At 27.4% G+C, this 23,297-nt stretch overlaps 1 protein-coding gene across 13 annotated transcripts in view; it reads left to right on the top strand.

The window, feature by feature from the left end:
- Nucleotides 1-23,297, top strand: part of LOC147806677 (uncharacterized) — a 42,093-nt gene that overhangs the window by 12,894 nt on the left and 5,902 nt on the right. For 2 of the 13 annotated variants that reach the window (XM_087149262.1, XM_087149267.1), the window contains exons 6-13: nucleotides 2,916-3,018; nucleotides 4,405-4,596; nucleotides 6,364-6,513; nucleotides 8,048-8,161; nucleotides 10,052-10,112; nucleotides 14,515-14,604; nucleotides 16,149-16,408; nucleotides 20,097-20,241. In XM_087149262.1, coding sequence (XP_087005388.1) covers nucleotides 4,500-4,596; nucleotides 6,364-6,513; nucleotides 8,048-8,076 — 276 coding nt within the window. In that variant the 5' untranslated portion in view covers nucleotides 2,916-3,018; nucleotides 4,405-4,499 and the 3' untranslated portion in view covers nucleotides 8,077-8,161; nucleotides 10,052-10,112; nucleotides 14,515-14,604; nucleotides 16,149-16,408; nucleotides 20,097-20,241. Of the gene's footprint in view, nucleotides 1-1,877; nucleotides 2,494-2,915; nucleotides 3,031-4,404; nucleotides 4,597-6,363; nucleotides 7,032-8,047; nucleotides 8,162-10,051; nucleotides 10,113-14,514; nucleotides 14,610-16,148; nucleotides 16,409-20,096; nucleotides 20,242-23,297 lie in introns of those variants that run through there. The other 11 variants (XM_087149265.1, XM_087149269.1, XM_087149263.1 and 8 more) reach the window with 10 other exon arrangements.

Here is a 23,297-nt window from a genome sequence, read left to right as displayed (position 1 = left end):
GATATTTAAATTATTACAAAAAATAAATCAAGTTGTTACAATTTTTTTAAATATACAAGGATTAAAAAAGCATATTTGTTAATATTTATTTCCTTTTTAACCCACTGACGGTTCTGCACGTAAAAAGTCGCATTTTAACCTGCAGTCTTCTCTGCATAGCAAAACCGGTTTTCCCATGTTAACTGATAGGGGGACTATGTGTAGGGGAGAAACATTCTCCCAATTTTGCCCATTTCCTTAACCGCCAGTGGGTTAATTTAAAATTTGAAAATTACTTTAATTGCAATCAAAAGAGAAATTTTTAAAAAGTAAGTATTCGGTCACTGAATATTCGGTATTCGGCCTAAAATTTGTCCGAATATTCGGCCCCATCACTATTTGTTACATCACTAAAAAAAATGAATAAACAAACGAAAATATCAGATTATTTTCAATAATAATGGTTTTCAATTATGTTTATGATCTGAATTTTTTACAATTGTTTTTAATATTTAGCCATAATTAACACTCTGAAAATTAATTTTTTGCGTAATATATAAATACATTTATGGTTAATACATGTATGACATTAAAATTGAAAAAAATCTTTTTCTGTCCCCAAAGTATGTAGGCCCTCGATATATCACTATATATCTCTACAACAATATATTAATTTGGTCCCCAAAATATTGTTGTTACAAGGTTTTACTGTATTAAATAAATGAATAAACTTTGAATTTTATATTTGTTTGGATTTTGTGAGGATGACCTGAGAAAGAAAAAGATAAAGACTGCTTCAAATAATAAATTTTTCAATGAGTAGTTTTATTTCATTTATATTTGTTTTACTTATTGACTTCAACGATTTAGTACTAAAGGTAGCTTGTTTAAAGAATAAAACATGGTTTAAAAGTTTTTAAAATATAATAATTTGAAATCACAAACCAAAAGAATTATTCTTATTTATTTCATTAAAGATCAGATTAGAAATAAAATTGGGGAGTTTATATGTATGTTTATTTTTTAAAGTTTCAACTTAATTATGTAATCCTTTGGAGTTTAATTTATACCATTTTTTTTCTAAATAACTACTAAATATTCTATTTCTATTTAGTTTTTGCCCAAATCAAATCTAATTTGGCTAAATGAATTTGATATTCAGTTAAAAGTAAGCGTGTGTGTCTGCATCTTTTTGTGATTTGGTGAAATTCAGAATTTCATTTGGCAAATGAAGCATGTCTTCATTTTGTCATGATCATGCAAAGTCTTTGAAAATTATTTTGCATTTTGTTAATACTTATAGTGCTTAAAATATTTTTAGTGCTTAAAAAGTCATTAAAAGGTGCTTATTTTTTGTTGAAAGATTTGACTACTCACCCTGAAAAAAATTATGTCAAATACAAAACTTGTATGGTATATAAATTTTTATAGATTTTTTGCACTCAAAAATTTTAGGGTTTTTCACTTGTCACAATTACCCCTGCTTAGTACATTAATTACCAAAAAATTTGGTGAATACTTAATATTGAATAATGGATTTTATACTTGTGTAGTTTCAAGTTTATCTACTTATGAAAAAATTAAAATAAAAAATAATGTCAGAAGAATTTAAAGAATTTTTGCTAAGTTTTACTAAGCTTTTATTTTCAGCAGAGGTTAAGAATTTGAAAAGACTTTGCCTTTCATTTTTGGTCGTGCAAAAATTCTATGCTGTTTTCTATAATTATCAAAACTATTTCATCATTTAAACTTTAGATTTTATATAATGCTAACAATGTCTGGATAAATATTTTTGGATTATTTTTTATCAAGACATGAAATGACACTAAAAATTTACTCATTGGTTTGATTTTTATTGTTATTTCATATTCATACTTAGTTATTAATCTTTTTTTCAGAAATGAGTGCTTTATGTTTTAATGAAAATTGCTTTGAAAATTATTTCACGGGTATTTTTTTGCACAAGGAAAGCAAGTTTGGAAAAAATGGACAAAAAAATTTTTTTTGCTGATCCAGGTGGATGTTTTTATTGTTTATAAAAATGTCTTAAGATGCTCACTGATCCATGACTAATCAGTTGTAAAAAATTATTAAAACTTATAAGTTTGGAAATTTTCAAATTCTTGTGCTATTTTTTCTATTATATTATAGCAGTAACATATAAATTGTGAGAGACTGTTTTTCAAATAAATTTTTATTTTATGAGAATAACAATGATTTTTAACAACTTTAATTTTCATTGTTATGTGTTAACTTATTTAGTAGGCAATTAAATATAAACAAAACATTTTTAAAAAACATTGCACTTACAAAATGGAACCTCACCATTTGGAAACACTCTGTAGACTAATCACTTACTGGCTAATTTTGACAATTAGATAGAAATGTTGTCTAAATATCACCAATACAGTCATATATCATTAAGAAAATTACATTAAACTAATTTTTTAAACTATTCTGGTTTGAAAATAATTGTTAGTTTAAACTGTTTCAGATTTGAATGAATTTGCTATTGTCTAATTATTTGCTTTTTAATTTATGAATAATTTAGGACATTGGTATTTAGTTGTAATATTATTCAAATGTGAGTTTTGAAAAACAAAAGGAAAACTAAAACAAAAAATATCTATTAGCTTTTATTATTAATATAAAGACTTGCATTTTTTGTGTATATTATGTTCAAACTTATATTTGTTCCCCCCTCCCTCTAAGTAATAGAGTAATATCAAATTCTTGCTTTATAGTATATTATTTATAGTTTGTTATATCCCTGTGTTATATTAGCATCAGTATCAATTCAATAAAAAATATCGATGTTTTCTAAAAAAATTATCATGCAAAATATTTAGACCATATATCTTGTTTAGCTATCATCTTTTTTCAATTTATTAAACTTATGCATGTGCCTTTCTTTAATATTATTTTTTCTATTTAAGTTATCCGCAGTATAATTTTGCAATGTGCAGTTACAGAGAAAAGAAGTTGGAACCTACGTAAATGATGCAGGATATACTGTAGATTATATTGAACTAGTGCTTGGTAATACGTTTTGTATGTTTTACTTTATTTACCTAGTTTTCTAGTTTGTATTTAATTTATATGCATAAACTCCTATAACTAAACTTTTATATCTTACAAATTATTCTAAATAATTTGTTCAACCAATTTGATAGACCTTTAACTGAAAAGAAAAAAAAAGAATTTAACAAGATTATTACACTAAACTATTAATCTGAAACAATTAACAAGTCAATTCAACAAATGGTAGAATTTTAAGATTTAGCGATTAAAACTCAGCATAATTCTTGATGGATTTTTCTTATTCTGGTTTATTTTGAATATAGAGTTTTCAGTGCTGAACTGCACACTCAGTGGAATGGTGGTCATAGTGTAGCTTAACAAATATGAACTCTAGTAGAAAAAAAAGTTGTTTTCTACTAGAATGCAGGAATGGGGTTAATCAGGCCGTATTATTATTTATTTTTTTTTAGAAACATTTTATTTGTAACAGATGTCCTATATGTGAACTATATTGAATTTGTTACTTACTTTCGATATGAAATATGTTCATTTTGTGATTAAAAAAATTGGCTTTAGTTTTGTGTATTATGAAATTTGATTTAAACTAATAAGATTGGTATAAATTTTTTTTATAACAGTCGTTGAACAGCCAACCCAAGTTTTTGGTTCACGACTGCTAATATTCCACTTCATAGCCTTGTAATTGTGAAGCAATCCTGAAGATAAGGAAACTCCTAATTAAGTACTCCCAGAGGTATGATTTGTAATGGGAACATGGTGGACTTTGTAACTCGACACATTTAACTTCCGTCAGTCACTATTTAATACACCCGGAGTCTTCGTCTGATGGGGATCAAACCCATGACAAACCATGATCTGGGACATGGGCCCATAGTCCTACCAACCAGGCTATCCCGGCCTTTGGTATAAATTGTGTCATTTTTTGGAGTGCAATTTGTTTTTGGGTTTGTTCAGTTTGAAATAAACTGATTTATTGTTCAGATTATTTTTGTCTCATTGGCTCTAGGATCTGAGATGAATCACCAGTTAATGTTTCGTAATAAAATTAATCTTCGTTAATGTGATAGTGGTTTTCAAAAATTACTTGTAGTTAATGGTGTTCTAACTAGTTTTGCTTCCTTTTCATTTAAACGAAAGTGTCATCTGAAATATGTTACTGTTATCTGGAGAAAATCTGTTGCTGTAATATTTTTATTAAACTTATTGAAATTCAAAAGAGGAATGAAGCAAATTGAGCATTTAGGGCAACATCAGTTAGTGCAGAAAAAGATGGCATCTCTGAAGAAGCATCTACTTTTGTTTGAATAAAATCTCTTTGTACTTGTAGGATTTAATTTATTATTTCTCTTTTCCTGTTTTGTTTAATGCTTCTTCAAATTTCAGATCTTGAAGGTGGGAGGTTCTTCTTCAATGAGGTTAAGGAAGGTGATAACGTTCTTTATGCCAGTGACGATGAAAATGAGTGCCATCTATCGGTCATGGCTATGTACAGGGCTACAGGACAATGTCATAAACTAACTCTTCTTGTTCAACCTCAAACCAGCAAAAACTCTACCATATCTAGGTTACAAGGAGGTATGTAGTAATATTTGGCTTCAAAAATTAGCTAAAATGATTAAAACTTTTAAAAAAAAATTTTAAAAAATGAAGAGTGAATATTTTGGAGAAAGGACATAAGTACTTTCCAATTATTTTCAGATAGCTCTCATCCTACAAAATTTTTTTTAATTTTTTTATCTACTGATGAGATAGATACAAAACTGTTTTAGTAGAAAAATATATGTGAGTATAAATATATGTGAATTTTTTATTTTATGTTCTGAGCATCAAAAACAAATATGGTAAATAAAATATACCGATTTAATAGCACTTTTGTGTGAATAAAAATGTTGAAAGTTGTAAGTGTTCTAAGGTTCTACAATCAAATTCTCTCTTTTTTTTTTTATTAGACAACAAATTTAATGAAATCAGAGTTCCCACGGTCCTTAAAATTAGCAATATACAATTTCCTTACTTAATTATCAGTCCCAAATTTAAAAAATTTCCTGTAAAATTTAGAACTATCACATGTGGATCTAATACTTATCTAACTAAACCTGGCACCATTTTCTCTAACTACTTAAATAAAATTATTAACAATGTTTCTAAAGAAGGTTTCTCTTGGATTATCAGTAATAATCAACCGATTTTAGATTTCATTAAACATAATAAAATTAATTCTATTGCGACTTGATTTCCAGGATCTTTTCAATAGCATTCCCCTTTCTAAACTAAAAGATGTCCTTTGGAATTATTACTATGATTTTAAAAATATCCTTTGTTGCGATTTTGATTATTTGGAAAATTCTGATTAATTTTTGTCTTTTTAATAATTATCTTTACAATGGAAGGAATATTTTTCTTCAAATTGATGGAATACCACAAGGATCTAATTATTCCTCTCTCTTAGCTAACTTATTTTTGCATTATTATGAAAAAAATGTACTCTTAGTATTAAATTTGTTTTTAGATATATTGATGACTTAATTATCTTTAATTTTCAAGATTATACTATTTTATTAAATGATATTTACTCTGAGGAATTAATCTTGCTTCGTAATCATGATGATAATATTTAAAGTGATGATAATATAAACGACAATTTTTAAGAATAGGCGACTAATTTGAACTAATTTCATTAATATATTTATAGTTAAACATTTTATTTATATTTTTAAAAAAACTGCTATTTTACAATCAATTGCAAAAAATTGGTAATTTTTTTTAATAATCAATTCACTAAAATTATCAATTTGCTATATTCCATTATCCATATTTAATCCTCTTATAAAAGTTTTTTTCCCCACTCTGTTCAACCAGTGCAATTACTACTCCTGATGGGGCATGAAAGCATTCCGCTGCTTTGGTCTATTGAAAGGAAAAACAATCCTCGAACCTGCTGTTTTTGACGTTTGAATATTTATGTAAAATTTTCAGAATTTAATTTAGCTTCATTAGAAAACATAGTTGAATTCACTTTGAATTTTTTTTGTTTTTCTAAACGTAATGTTTAGTTTATTCGAGTGTTCTTAGCCCGTTTTTTTTTTCTTTTCAATAAGGCAGTAGCCTCTTTAAAATTGTTACAGAAATAATAAATTGCATATTTAGTAATAAAACTTGTATATTTTTTAAAATTAAAAAATATGCAAGTATTTAAAACTTGTTTACTTTATTGATTGCATGTAAAATTTAGTCATCAAATAAAATATATTAAAAACCTTTTACAGTTTTACCTATTTTTTTTTTCATTTTATGTAATTTAGACTACCATGTATTCTCATATAATTGTCATATTTAATTTAGGAGACCTGCAGGATACAGGGCTGATACGGAAGATATGGAAAAAATCTGGATTTTTCGCTAACAGTGATCCGGAAGTTTCCGGAGATCGAAAGTCCAGAAGTTTCAAAAAATCATTGATCACAGAAGTTTCCGGAAATCAAATTTTCAAAGGTGGAACTTGAAAACACGATTTATTTTATTTGTTTGTAAGGGAGAGCCAGAGAGATACTTTCTAAGCTTATATTCTTGATTATTATTCATTTTTTATCAGTAAATAGTTGTCATAATCATAAACTCAAAAAAGAAAGATATATTTGTAAATTTTAATTACTTCTCCAGGTCATCATAGGTATGTGTAAAATTTTGAATATATTTTAAGTAAACTAAGAAATATTGTGAAAAAGGAAAGAAAAAAAAAACCTTGTTTAAAATTTTTTCCAATTTTTCAATGTAATCCGTAAATTTTTCAATGTTTTCCGTAAATTTGCCTTGGGCTCACAATCATCCCTGAAGATATGATTTATGCTAAAATTGAATCTAAGCAAGATTCCTACTTTATGACTTTTATTAATTCATAGATAATATTTTTTTGTTGTTTTTGTTTCTAGTAATAAAAGCCAGTGCAGTTTATAATTTGTGGTAAAATTCTAATTCAATATTTAATTATTATTATTCCATTCGAAAATTAAATAGAGTTTATAAAATATCAGTATAGTGTAGGTGTATTTTAAAAACATTAAATTTAATATTTTTTATGTATTTACAATTATTATGCTCTGAAAAATGTCTATGTAGTATGTGATACTATGTGTAGTACATGATATGTCATACAAATTTTTCTTCTGATGCATTTTCTCTTTATTCAATTATTTTGAGAATTTCTTAAATCATCAGCATAACATGATATGCATGGTTGAGATTAAGACTTCCGTTTTTTTTTGTGTATTTCAAATTAACTTATTATATATATTTTATAAAGTGTAAATGTTTTAAAAAATACTTTATTTGGATTATTTTATATCATTAAGGTGCAAATATTTTAAGAATTTGTTAGAGAGAAACTATTTCTAATTTGAAGCAATTAAAGCCACTATTTTATTGAAAGCTCAGAGTTTAGCACTATTTATTTTTATTAAAATTACTTGTGACAGATTTTCAATATTCTTGGAAATATTTAATTTTTTTTACTGTATACATATCAATTATTCATCTTTGTTTAAAAAGTATTAGAGTCAGATTTGTTTTGATTATTGGTTTTATTTTATTGGTCCAAAGATTTAACTCTTTATACACCTTAAATTAGTACTTTTACAGTTTGCTGTTTTAATGTTGGAATTTAGATGTTTAATTAAAATATTTTGAAATGAGTCGGAAGGACAATTATAGAAATTTGTGAGCTAGTTAATTTTTTCCTACTAATTTTTTATTGGAATGCAAGGTAATATTTTGAAAGTAGGGTGAAGGCATTGAGGGTTGCATTTGACATTAGATTGTATACTTTTAATTTTATCAGATTATTTAATATTTTTCTTTATAACTGTCAAGTTTATGGTCTGTTTAAGACATCACTAAAATGTGCTGTCCCAATTTAATTTTTTTAAATGAGGTTGAAACTATCTGATTTCCTGAAGTGAATGTAATAAATCATAGTTCAACTATAGAAATGTATATTTAAAGTTTAATTTGTTGTATTTATTTTTGTTAGAGGTGCATCATGCTTTTGACAGAACATAAAGCTCGATGTGAAGCAGAAGGTGTGGATTTCAACAATTATTGGTTTAAAGCCATGTTAGGTGGATTGCAGGAAGTATTTTTTCAGGTAATTCCATCTTATCATTTTTACGCTAAATTTCCCCCTCAACACTATGTATTTAATTTCGAGTGAAATTTCTGCAATATAAGGATGTAAAGTTTTAGCTACTTTTTGTTTGAATTTGTCTCTGTTAAAAGTGAAAAGTGATTGATCTTTAAATCAACTATTAACTCTGAAAGTGATCTGGCAACTATTAACTGTTAAATTTTCCTCAAGAAAATTTGGGAATTTTTCATTTCTTATAAAATTTACTTTATATTTAATAAAAGATTAGAAATTGCTGGCTCAGAATAAATGGAATAAGTGAAAATAAATGTAGTTTTAAACTTTTATGAAACATCTAAGATGATATTCAACATTGAGTTTATCAAATTCAAAGCTGGTATTTCTATATCTAGATTTTGTATGCTTCTATTTTTATTTTTTTTGGTAAAAACCTAAATTTTTTTTCAAAAATACTTTACATATTTATTCCTGAGTAGTAAATAAGAATGCATGATTTGCTCCTAACAAGAAAGTTAAACGTTTGGTAACTGTTAATAACATGTTTTGCTGCAATGTAAAATTTTTTTAAAGTTTTAGATTGTTACGCTATTGTTTTTATTTCTTAAAGATAAGCAGATTATTACATAAAAATTTTAACCTACTCAATTAAAAGATCCGAAACTTTGTTATTAATGTCTATTGGAATAAAATTCAAACTTAGATTTCAATAATAATTTTTCTCAGTTAGCATTGCAACTTAAAATACTGTTGTTTTTTTTATTTATTTCTATTTAACTTTTGGTTGTTTTAAAATTAGTATGTTTTTTGTTAGATTTAGTGATATTATGTAAAATTAATTCCTAATATCAGTTTTGGCTGGAAAAAAATTGTAAACTCATCATAAAAGTAGATATAACACATTGGCTGTTGAGTGATAATTTCAAAATGGTTAAGTTACATACCGTTTTCAATATGTTTTTCATATAATTTTTGAATATAATTTTTCAAATAAAATATCAAATCATAATAGTTGTAGTGAATAATATTTAATATGATAGAAGATTATGAAGAAATATTAAATGTAAATGTCTATAAATAATGAAAATATAAATAATTTGTTAATTAAGTTACTTTAACAATTTTTTGGACATAGAAATGTGTTGATACCTTTGAAAAATATTTTTAGACCCTATTTATATGTTTCACTAAGAACTAATAAAAAATATATTGGTTTGAAAATTATAGATCTTAAACATAATTGTATTTTTATTCTATAAAAATTTTCGTAAAAATATTTATTGCAATGAATTTAAATATATATATATATATATATATATATATATATATATTGTTTTATTCTTCATTTTGAACTTATCTAATGAGTTCTGTTTACTTGCAGCTTAAGCGCAATAAATGAAACTTATTGTTTTTCTAAACTTTCTTCGTGTTCTCTTGTATTTACTAATTTATATATATATATATATATATATATATATATATATATATATATATATTATGTTAAGCCTAATGAAAAAAAAAAGTGGAATGATTTAAGGTGCTTGGATATTAGTAAGACCCATTATTACAGACCATGTTCTCAGTAGTTTTAATTTGCTAAATCATGCAGTTTCTCACGTAATAATTGTCTTTTATGTGAACTGAAGAAAAATATAATTTCTAGCTTATTTTTTCCATTGGTAATTTTACTTTTTACTAAATGTTAAGTATTGATGTAATCATTTATTTAATAATAATAAAGAACACAATTTTATGTCAACAAATTGTTATTTATTATCTTAAATTGTCTGTAATTTATTATTAAACGATTGCACAATTTACTTGCTTAGAAATTCAGCTTTTTTGTCTTTTGGCCAATCTCATCCCTGTATAATAAATTTATTATTTGTTTAGGTGTCTTGGATTAAGGCCTGTATGAGTGTCAGGTCAGCTCCTTCCCACCCAAGAGTAGTGGGTGAGTCATTTATGATCCAAATTTTCTATCAATAATTGCTTGCAAAATTTTGTAATAGTGGAGTTTGGGACATTCAGGTCACTGCGAGGCTTAAATGTCCCAAATTTTTTTTTTTTTTTTTTGCCTTAATTTTAATTTATGTTAGAATATTTTCCCTGTCTTTTATGTGTGCTATTTCTCACATGTTATGTTATTATTTTTTGTAAAGTGTTTTTTCATATATAAATAACGACATTACCGAGTGGAAGGATAAAAAACAGGTCTTAGGCAATAAAGGACGGTGCAAAAATTTTTTATTAATTATTAGACAGAAAACGTTTATCAAAGTGTGGTCACGAAATTTTGGACTTTTCAATATAAGTAAGGGAAAATCTTGCAAAGTAAATCTGTAAAATGTTTCATTTTAGGAAATAAGGGGAATCTTAGTAATTTTAATTGGTTTATTAAATAGGTTGTGCAACTCCCACAAAGAGCAAAGGGAAAATGTCTTACTATTAATATATAAATGTCATGAACACATTAAACAGAGAAGAAATAATTCAAGAAAAGAGATTATTAAAGAAAATTGAGAAGTTTTATTTTTCTGCACGTAAGCTGCAGAACTCATAAAATAAGATAAAATACAAGGAAAACAAGGGGGGAAAATAAAGTAAAGCATTCTGCTTTTGCGCTTCTTACATGTGGCATTGATGTATTTTGCTTCATGCGATACAATATTAGAAAGGACTCTGTGGATGTAATCATGTAAGCTAACGATGACATTATATCTTTCAAATTTTTGGTTTTCCAACTTTTTAATTTTTTAATACTGTAGAACTCCAATTATCCGAATCAATTGAGCCAGGACCCCATTCAGATAATCAAAAATTCGGATAATTGGATTTTTTTTAAAAAAAATGCTAAGTTTAAATAATTACTGTATGTATAGTGGAAATGAGGGAAAAGAACTGTTTTTAAGGAAAGAGATCTTTTTATGAATAATGTGTACATACCTTGCAGTAAATGCAAGTTACTACATGCATCTCAGTTAAAGTAAGCTGTTTAACTGTCTTCATCCGTTTTTGGGCAGCTAAGTCGCGCATTCGTTTGACAGTGAGAAGTTGCATATGGTCACACTCGGGTTGATGCTCCATCCACTTCAATGCAGTTTCAAGGCCAGCAAATGCTTCACTAACTGACGGCCCTGCTTCTTCCTCAATTTCAGCATTAGGGTCATCTCCTTTATCGACGCTTTCCTCCATCACTTTTTCAATAAGTTCATCATCATTTAAAATTTGAAATCCACAGTCTGATGAATCACACGTCATCCACTCTCCTATATCTTTAGCACTGGTATCTGAACATCCAGGAATTTTCAAAAATATGTTTCTGAATTCCTCAAGAGATACGGCATCCTCATCTTCTGTCTCTTCCCTTTTTTTTTTTCTTAAACTTCTTTTTCCCTTTTCTCTTTTTCCTTCTCTTCTTTAGTTGATGCGCCTTTTAACTTATTCCATGCACATCTTAATGAGACATCTTTAACCAAATTCCAAGCTACTGCTACCATGTACACGCAATCTTTCATATTTATCTTTTTGTGGTTATCCAACACACCTTCTTCATCCTTTCCCTTTACTGAAAGCTTCCTTAAAAGTTGTCTTCAGTAAAGCGCCTGACAAGCGTCAATTGGCACAAGCAAGCTGACCAGGGGGTCTAGCGTTCACATTTCTTTGTCAACAAACAACATTCCTAAGATAACATTCCACAACTAACATCCTTATTCATACGGTCTCCCATGTGCTCTTTTGTCACTGGATTCCCCCTCCTTTGTTATTCCTTTTATTTATCTTTGTCCTATCCTGTAAACTTTTACTGCATAAATCTTTCCTTGGCTTTACTAACATTTTATTTTATTCATATCCAAAAAGAAAAAAAGAGAGAAATTTATCTTTTTACTATATTTCCATAGGAATTCTGAAAGCGATTCGGATAATCGGCAATTCGGATAATTGGAGTTCGGATAATTGGAGTTTGGATAATTGGAGTTCTATGGTATTTTAAAAAAACTTTTATTTATTAATTTTTCTCCTTTTCCTTAAAAAAAATTTTTCTTGCATTTTATCCTTATATTATACACATAAATTTCATAGAGTTATAAATAAGAAGGAGTGGGCATTCCTCCCCTTCCCTATTGGAGCGAGTGAAGTAACTGTCAAGTAGCGGCGGCCATGTTGGTATAACCAGAAACTTTGCGGAGCCGCTCAGGTTTCAAGAGGAAGAGTTAGGTTGTTTTTGATCTTTTCTCTTATGATTGGAAAATTTCGAAAACGAGATTGAAATAGTTCTGTTGTTAATACATAACACCTTTTTTCATTCAATTTTTCAACATTAGTTTCTTTTCTTCTTCCCAAAAAATAACGTTTTAAGATAGCTCTATTTTACAACTGAATTAAAAAAAGAACTTTACAGCAGTTTTCGGGAACTTAGGTTCCTTTATATTTTATCTAGGCATTAAAAGTAATATATTATTGTTATTTAAGGGGGCAGCTTTCCAATAAGAATTTATTCAAAGAATATCACATTAAAACCACACTATTTTGAATATAAGCAAAATAATATGAAACGCACTTTTCTTTAAAGTTAGAATATTTAAAGGGAAAAATATTGGTTTGTGCTAAAAGAACAGCAATAATCAACATTAAGCCATTTGAGTAAACACTTGGGTAATGAAACTAGTCCATAATATACTTTTTATTGCTAAGCATAGAAGTCTAATTTCTTTTTTTCTTTTTTTTGCAAAGCACTTGATCATATGAAGTGTACAAAATTGTAATTTACAAATAGCAACGTAAATTAACTGTGTATTTATTTTTAAAGGTAAATACCCAGAGTATTTAATATATAGGAATATTTATTTTCCAATTGAGGTTTAAACTCCACTCATGAAATGCTCTATCTCATTCACAAAATACATGAAGTGTATGAGCAAATAAATGCTCTATAATAAATGCCCAGGCATTATTATCTATAATGAATGCTCTATAATAAATAATAGCTTTCACACAGCAATTGAAACGTTAGTAGAAGAAGGTGGAGGCTCAGATGAAACAAATTTTAAGGCTTTTAAGGAACTTTAAAAGATAAAATGAATACTAAAGCCTTTTTAAGGCACATAGAAATCCTGGAAAGTACTAGATTTAAATGTCAACACTTCGAAAATACAAAGAGTAAATATATAATTACTTGCTGCTTTTTAGCAGGGTTGAAAAAACCCAACCCGCCTGGATTTTATTAAAAAAACCCGGGGGAAATTGGTTTTTTTCATTTAGTGCTCATAAGCTTTAAGTTTTACTGTGTAAATATTTTTATTTATTAAAAAGTGTCATATAAGTTTTAAAATAGAAATATATCCAAAAAGTTATTTTAATTTTGTTATATGTATTTTATGTTAAGTTTAAATAGCGCATTATCACTAATATATGTATGAATCTTCTTTAGTGTTAAGTACATAATGCTTCACAATTTTTAACTCAAGCATTGCAAAATATAAATGCAGTAATATAAAAGGAACAAGTTTATTAATCTTTTTGTTTTTACACACATTTATTTACTATATTTATTAAATATATATATGTTATAAAATTATAATCTGTACATATTTATAATCAGTAAAAACTAAAATTTCATCTGACTTTTGACTTTAATAAAAAACTGAAGTAAATATTTAATGGTCTTCCATGTTTTTATAATAAGATGAAAAGAAAGTGAAATTAAAATTACGTATAATTATAAAGAGTATCAGGTACTTATCCCATTTTTTCAAGTAAATGAAGAAAGATAATGATAAAGAAAATGATTTCATTTTTAGATAAATAATTTTAAAAAGTTCTTTTGTAAAAAGTTTTAGCTTACTTTTTTAAAGTCAGAAAATAAAACTGTTTAAATTTTTTAATGTATCACTTAGTAAAAAAAAAAACTGTTTCTTTTCAATTTTTTTAAACATATGAATTAATTATTATATCCTGTTTATTAATATATAAAGCATGCAACTATATTTGAAAAATTGATCTTTTCAGACTGTATTATTTAAATTTCTATTTGGTTTAATATCATTTTCAGTAATAGACTAATTGCTAAAATAAAATCTATTACTCAGTTTGAAGAATGTTTAAACACGTACAGCTCTAGTTCAACGAAGTTCGCTGGGTTATATCTATGGAAGTTCGATTTGTTTTGGTTGTACCAATATGGCGCCGCGGTTGCGGTTAAGGCTTCACGAGTTTACGGGCATGCCATCTCCTCCTATTTATTACTCTTATGATAAATTTAGTAATACATATATATATATATATATGTATTACTAAAATGTATTAAAATTCTTTTTTTTTTAAATTTTTTTTTATCCTTTTTGTGCTGTATGTAGATATGTAGAAGGACGACAAAAAGAGTCAGCACCAGCCTTCCTGTCATCTCTAAAAAAAATGGTGAAACATTGCTGCAGAAAAGTGCCAAAGTAATGTAAAACAAAAAAGGACTTTTTTGATTAAAAACTCTTTAATTTTCGTAAAGTATTATCTTAAAGTTTAATTATAATATGAATTGTATGTAGTGTACTCATATAAATTTTGTCAAAAATATTACCCTGCTCTTTTTCTTTCCTTTTTTATACTCTTCACTTTAACTGAGTTAGTTCACATTTACTCGAATAATCGAGACTCTGCTGTAAACCCGGGCAGAAACGCGGCGACATTGTTGCAGAACGTTATAGAGTTCATGCAGAAAGATTTTTCGTTTGAAAAATAGAAAGAATTACTTTTCTTTTCTACAGAAATTTACAACGCAATCTTTCTTAAATTTTACTTAAAATTACCTATGAATTGTGCATTTGAGTATTTACTTCATGGTGCATAGCGTTTTTAAAAAGTGCTTAAAGGTGCTTATTTTTGTGATTTAGAAGCTTTAAAGGTGTTTTTTTTCATTGGTTATTTTTAAAAAGTTAATTTTCCCTTTTCAAAAATGAGATTTTTTTCATAACCATGTTGATTTTCGACTTATGCAAAAGCTTGCTTTTCGCATTGTTCTATTCAATGTTTTCACAATTCATTTCGGCGTACCGTCGGTCCATAGTGTATGAAAGCGCCAATCATTTTACATGTTTGTTAAATACTTGCGAGTTGGTTTGTGCGTCTACTGAGCTGGGTTTGGAGAGATAATTGCCTTCTCATGTGCAACTCTGCTGCATTTTGCAACATATTCTCGAATACCACCCTCTGATGTCAAACTGAAAAATCTCTCAATCATTTTATAACGGCTAATATAATCAAGAAAAAAGTTCTTTGTCAGAAACTAGTTATTTTCTCATTATCATGTAAAGTCTTTGAAAATTATTTTGTTAATGCACATAGTGCTTCAAATTATTTTTTGAGTGCTTAAAAGGTGTTTATTTTTTTGTTGAAAGATTTGACTACGCACCCTGTACTTTTTAAGGCCATGATTCTATTGAATTTTTAGCAGTTATTGCGATTGATTTCTCCTTAGTTTTTAAATCCGATATTTTTTATACGATATCATTTATTACTTACCACAACGACCTAATCTTGAAACACACATTTGGGGAGTCCAATTCGCATGATTTTGTTGTCGATCTTTCTTTCGGCAATTATTACTACGGATTTCATGATTTTTAATTATTTTATTATTGTGATGATTAGTTACTAATTACATAATTCAAAAAAGGAAATAATTTGTGCGTCCCCCCTAAAAAAATTGAGAATATCACCCATAATATTAGAATTAAAAATTATTACATGTTCAATTAGAGAAAAAATCATTTAGTTTTTTTAAACACATATCTTTTGTTATTTTAAATTAGTAACATATATGTTTGTTATTATTAAAAGTATCTTGCAGAAAAATATTAGTATTAGAGACATATGTCCCAGAAAGCCCTAAAAATTCTGCCACAGGAACTATATATATATATATAATCATTTCCTTATTATTACAGAATCGATCAATGACTTTTTTTTTTACTGATTATTTTTTAATGTTTCACAGTACCTGAAGCTAAAATAATGGAAGGTCCAGATATGTATGCGGAAGTAAGTAGGAAGTTCCATTAACCTAACATGTGTCATTGTGGACAGCCCAGAAGCCCCATTTTATGTATTCAGGTACAGTCACAGTTCAGAAGGGTGGTCGAAATACTGCAGTCAGTAGGCTAAAGATCAGGGACGCACAACCAACGAATTCAGGAAACTACACTTGCTCTCCTTCGAATGCAGGTGCAGTCAGTTCCATTGTATATGTGGTCAAAGGTGAGAAACCTTATCCTTAATACCCTAACTGTAGTTCATGCCTAAAAACAGAATCCGCAGCAAACATTGAAAGAAAATTGTGATGCCCCCTCGTATATTTGGAAATGTGGTTTTTCTATGTTTTGGCAGAATTTTTTTTTTGATATATTTTTTTCAATTTAATTAAAGATTTTCTCTTTTCTGAATTCTTGAAAAAAGATCTGTTTTTTTTTGTGCTTTTTAGTGTATGTGCAAAAACAATTTAAAATTACTTTCAGGCGATTTAAAATCACACGTCGTAATTTGTATTCACAATATTTTAAATTGAAAACCATGATCTATATTCATAGGAGTTTAAATTACGCATCCCAATTCATGTCTCCATGATTAAAAATATCACATTATGATTGGGATTTATCAAATTTAAAATCAAGATTTATATTTACACAATAAAGAGTCTCGTATTTATTTAAAGGCTATTAATATTCTGTGGAAATATGTTTTCTCCTTGCACTTTTTAATTTTTTGCTCAAATTTATGTATTTTTTCAATTATTTAAAAATTGTTTTGCATATACTTTAGATATCCATTTTCTGCTTCTTTGTTTTTTTTATTGCTTTTCTCATCCAAGCTATTAATGTCATATTTGTTCTGAGAGCATTTGATTCTCTAATTTGGCTGATTTTAAAAACCGGAATATCTGCATTAAGGAAAAAAAAATTCTAAAGTAAACTTTAGAAATTGATAAACAGTTAAATTAATCATTACATTTTGTTTTTACTGACATTATTTTAATTTGACATTTTGAATAAATAGGAACTACATTTGTTAACTTTCAGAAGGGTTTTCAAATAAATAGCTTTTCCGAGTAGCAAAATTTAAGTTTAAAGTTTTTGTAACTTTCAATATTTCTTTCTTTCTTTTTTTTTAAGTCACAAAGTTCATTTTGAAATATCAAGCAAATTTCTAACATCTATTTTCGGTAGATCATTGACACTGAATGATATTTATTCTGCAACTTTTCTTAATTTATGAACAGTTTTCATTTTTTACACGCCCTGTTTCCTAACTTATTAAATAAGAAGTATAACCTACACCTGTAACTTTGGCCGTAGGGTGTTCAAATAAATTTGTTATCCATCTATTTTCAAAACTTAAGAAAATAGAAAATTTTAATTTTAAGAGAATAAGAGACTTATAATTTTAAATGTATACAGTACAAAAAGTTTTATTTTATAAAAGGATGATTTCATCGTGCTTTGGTATTAAAATGTTTCTGTTCTCCAAGTTTAATTTTAAATCGTGATTGATTTTATAATCCAATGATTTTAATGGTGGCCACACAACAATATTTATAAAAAATAATAGTAAAATAAAATCAAAATAGTTATGTACCAGTTTTCTATATAGCCTGCTACCAAAACTGTATACAAAAGCTGGGCCTGACATTCTTGGATTATCAAAAATTAAACTCAGCGTTTTAAAATATATCCATTTTGGATACATTTTGAGTTTAATATGGCATTTGTAAATTTGAATTTTCAACAATATAATTTCATTTATAAATTTGATAAATTCATATTAAATTTAATTATAAATTTGAATTTTAAACTGCATCCATTTGGTATAAACACATTTATTCAACGATGTTTTTATTTTACTATACAGACCACTTTTTCTGACTGGGCATTTTTAAATTTGAATTTTCTATAGTTTCAGTAATTCTCTTGTGTTCTTTTTCAATTATTTAATTAAACATAGGCTTAACATTTAACCCCTTCCTTCTTGTTACCGTGAAAATGAGGGGGTGAAGTTTCGGCTTCTATTTCTCGCTCTTGTGATATTGACGGGCTGAAGTGTTCAGTAGTAACGCAACTATAAGAATAAAACCAAAATTATTCTTTTGCCTGGAAAATATTTTATTTCTCATTTTACACACTAGATGGCAGTACCAGGATATTTTTAAGGTAATTGTGGAAGAGATGAAAACAATAAGAGATGTAGGAAGGAAACTCGGTACTATAGTCCAGATTGTGACGTTGGCCTCTGTATCTCATGCTTTGAAATTTATCACGCAAGAAAAGATTACTAATCTTTATTTATATTATGCTAAAGTTTAATAAAATTCTTTTTTAATGTTTAAAACACATATTTTTTAAATTTTCCTTTCTTGCTGGAAAACAAACATTAAGTCATAGTGACCCTGAATGTTCGCTTTTCCTAAAAATTTAATTTTTTAAAATTTTAAGCTAAAAACAAATCAAGAATTAAAAATGACAATATATATATTGTTCATACAAATATTTTTATGTAAGTTTCAGGGATAAAAAAAAATAGGCACTTTTATGACCGTCTTCTTGAAAATTAACCGATCATTAAAGGGTTAAATGTGATTAATTAGGTTGGTGGTAAACTGTTTTAAAATTTGTCATAATATTTATTTCAATAATATTTTTTTCACATTATTATAAATATTTGTTTAAATACCTTTCAACACTCAGATAAAACATTAAAAAAAAATTTTTTTTTTTGTGTACCTTAGTCTAACTTTTTCCTATCTGGGGTAGAGAAAGTTTTTCTAATTCTGACTTCAAAATTTCCTGTTTCCATAACCCTGGTTAATTCACTTAAAGGTGCATTTTGATATTTTAATTTTTTTTTTCTTTGAAATTTACCCTGACCTTTTTTTTGAAGAGTTTTTTTGCAGCAGAATCTTGCCCTGAAATCCAGTGCAAATTCGACAGGTTTTTGATAAGTGATAGCTTTACAGCAAGTGCTAATTGCACACAATAAATTGCATGGGGATGCAGAGTACAAAACACCATGTACCAGTGCTCAATGATACCACAATTCACGTCACATCAGTTGCTATTCTAAATTTTTGTGATGTGCAGGGTATCTGCTCACCTGGAAAGTCATGAGAAATCATGGAAAGTCATGAATTTCGGTATTGAACAAAATTTGTCATGAAATTTTATGATTTTAACTATTTTTTTAAACAAATTATGGAAAGTCATGGATTTAGGTCACCGAAAAATCTAATTTTTAAAATGGAATTTACTCCCCCCTCCAATTTCATAGTGTTCCGAATATCTGAATTTGTAACAAAATCTTCGCTCACAGTCATATTTTATTAAAATATAAAATTTTTTTATCATGTTCTTTTAAAATTATGGTGTTCTTTAAAAAAATGAAAGAAAAAACATCACTTCTAGAGCAAATTTTCTTTTAAATTTCTGTGATTGCAGAATTTTTGTTATTATTTTTTAAAATTTTATTTCGAAATGAGAACAGAAAAACCAGGAGTATTTATTTCCTTTCCGCTGAACAAAAAAAGTTTCTGGAATGTAATTCTGCAGAAAAGAAGAAGAAAAATTATTTGCTTTTGTATTTTTTTTTCAGCTATGTTATTGCTTGAACTCTTTCTTTACTCTGTTTTTTTAAATTTAAAATCTATAAATATGAAGATGCAGAGTATAACAGTTTTGATTATACCTATAATTTCAATTAATGTTATTATAATGCTTTTTATATTTATTGTTGTGTTTTTGTCAGAGAAAATAGTAATTTCGTTAAGTCATAACAAATTCTTGGAATTAGTCATGGAAAGTCATTAATTTGAAAATCTTAAATGTAGTAGATACCATACCATGTTAATATTTGTCAGTGTTAAATGCAAAATGATATATGTATGCTCAAATAATTATAGGAGAGAAGCAGGGGATGGTTTGAAATATCGAAGGGTCTGCAACACAGAATTGCTGTGCCATTTACATCGGCAATCTTCTTCTTTTTGGAATGCTCTTATACCTTTTATAAGAAGATGACCAGCTTCACTTTAAACACTCAAAAGAGTAAGAAACATTTTTCATTTTATTTTTGTAATGGCTGAAAATTTAACATTGTTATTGAATTTAAGGGGAAAAAAACTATTAAGGAGCTGCCAACTCTTCTGCATTATGTGGAAGTTTCCCGCCTTCTGCACTGAGATTAAAATCTTCTGTATTTTCTGTACCATCTTTAAACTACGTAGAAATGCACATACATGTGTGGGAATTGTCTCTCTTGCCTCGCAAGTATTTTTAAAAAAATTGAGAAATGATTATAAGTTCTATTTAAGGATCACTAATCCTTCCCTTTGAAAGGAGAGTCTGCACCACCATCTCCCGCCTAGCTGACGGCCATCTTAAAAATTTACTATTTTCTAAGGGAACTGAAACCTACCCCCTCTGCCCTAAATGCCATCTACACCGGGCTTCCGCCGATCACATCCTGAACTGTCTTGGTCTTCTCTGGGAAGACATTTACTCTACTCCTCTTTTGGTGTTTGATTTTCTTCAGGTCAACGGGTTCATAGATCTGGTCTGACTTCGTCTGGCCAGAAGAGGATAAGCAGCAACAACAACAACAAGGATCACTAACAAACATAGTTCTGGATAAATAGACTTCTTTGTAGCTAGTAATAGGATTAATAATTAAAACTTTAAAATATATACTAAAAGTTGTAAATCCAGCAAATTAAAAAACAAAATCTAGCTGTACGCTTAGCTTTTTGAAAAATAGGAGTTGGACGGTATACACTATATCACAAAATAAAATTCTAAGTAACATTTTATTGAGTTTGCGTGGAAAGTAATGTTAAGTCGTTACATTGACATTAGGAAGTAAAGTTTATGCCTTACCTTTATTTCCTGTCCTGCAGCTTCCAATTGACAAAATTTTTGTAAATTCCTAACATAAGTTTTAACTATTCAGTACACAGCCTTTATTCTCTTGGCATATTAATTTGCTATGATAAGATAAACTTTTAATGGTTCACTGTTAGTTGCCAATTACACTTGGAATTTCTTCAATTCTGTAAAAACTCTTATATTGTCAATTTGTGCCTTCTTCCTCTTTGATTTTCAAAATTTAAAGATCACTAATTATAAATTAAATTAATGTTATTCAGTTAGGTAAAACTTAAATAAGTTCTTTCCCTGAAAAATCTCAATTTCATTGAAAGTGTAGCTTAGAACTGTTCTTACACTAAGTTCTTCAATTAAAAGAAGAGATGAATTTCGACTCTTGAAATAGGCTATATATTTTGATGCAATAAACTTTTCAAAGTTTTTTTTATGCTTAAACTTTTTTCTATTTCAATCCCTAATTTTACTTAATTTAAAAAGCCTTAACGCTTTTATGTAAAATATTACTTAATAGTTTAAATACTAAGTTATTGTCAAACGTGAGGGTGTTATATGCACTATGTTATGTGCTTTGAATGTTCACTATTTATGCAAAAATACCTTTCTATTTTTAAAAATAACCTAGAATAATTTTTGTTTTTGCATTTTAAGACATCAGATTATTGTTAACAATAAACTTATAAAAAATTATCGGAATAGCAGTCACATCTAATCACTTTATTATGAATTATGTGATTTAGACTATGTAAAAGTTACTAATCATTACATGATTAAGACTATTAATTTACTGTGTGTAAGTAAACTGCATTTTGTTTCAAAAATATTTCATAAAATCATTAAAAAATGCTTTAGAATGTTTGCAAATTATTTTGAGGATAGATAAATATGTTTAAAGCACTTAATCTTTTTTTTTTCTTTGTTAAAATAATTGTACTGTTTCAATTGTTGCATTATAACATGCATTTTTCCTTTTTCTTAAATTCATTTTTACAAGTAAAATATAACTTATCTAGTGTTTCATTATTGTGCAAATTAGTGAAGCTAAAAAATATTCCATTTTTAATATTTATTCTTAGATTTTATCCTTTGTGTTAATAGATTAAGCAGAGCATGTTTTTAATGGCTCATCTCGTCAAAATAAAGATTAACTGTATTCTGAATCATTTAGCATTAGGCTGTTACTCAACTCATTATAGTCAAAATTTACCACAATCACACAATTTTATCTGTGTCTTTTCCCTTTAGAGAGACTGTAAAAAAACCCTTGTTTATAGTATCTCATAGTTACCAACTCTAATGGATTTTTCCAGTTTTTCCTGGTCTACTGGTTTAATAAAAATTCTCCTGTTTTTTTTTACTTTTTAGAAAATTCCGTAAAATTGAGTAAGTTTCGTAAAAAATCCCAATTGAAATAGATATTTTGCACATATTATTGCTTGCTTGAATATTGCAATAATTATTATATATAATTAAGGTAGCCTCATGTATAAAAATCAGTTTAAAACTGTTTTTGACCTAAAATATTTAGTTTATTTTTATTCAGAACTCCCTTTTTAAATTAATTAAAAAATATTTTAACTCCTTTTGATAAATTAAATGCCTCTTACTGCTAAAAATTTTGTGTAAACATAATAGACAGCATTTTAAGTTCCTCTAATGTCAATCCTAGCTAGACAATATTGCATTCTTTCTATTTTGATAACTATAAAAATCTTTAAAATTCCCTATGCGTAAAGTATTTCGTACATTATGCAACAATTATCAAAAAAATTTATTTCGTAAAATCTATTGGATTTTTTCCTATCCATGTTGGCAGCTATGGTATCTATTAAAGCTTCCTAGTATTGTTGCAGTCTACTGAACAAAGAATTTGAAAATTTGGAGTGAATTTTAATATCGGGGGCTAAATTTGCCTGTGTAGCCACTTTCCAAATTTCAGGATGATACATTCAATCATTCTTGAGTTATGATAGAGACAGGCAGGTAAACTCTTCCTTTTATTATTATAGATAATACAAAGTATACCCCTTTTTAAAAGAACTCATAACTGCCAAGTCTCCTGTTACTCCTGTATTTTACGACTATATCCTGTTTACCTGTATATTCTCGAATTTCCCCGCATTTATTGAAGAATTTTTTTTAAAAAGTGTTTGATAAAATATCCATTGATGGCAAAAATACTTCTCCTATTCATCAACAGAGGGTGCTAATGTGGAGTGTTA

Source organism: Parasteatoda tepidariorum, chromosome 8 (genome assembly GCF_982258835.1).
Source record: "Parasteatoda tepidariorum strain Cologne lab strain chromosome 8, Ptep-v5.0, whole genome shotgun sequence".
Taxonomy (NCBI): domain Eukaryota; kingdom Metazoa; phylum Arthropoda; class Arachnida; order Araneae; family Theridiidae; genus Parasteatoda; species Parasteatoda tepidariorum.
Note: the sequence above shows the minus strand (reverse complement) of the source record. Positions and strands in the feature narration are given on the sequence as shown.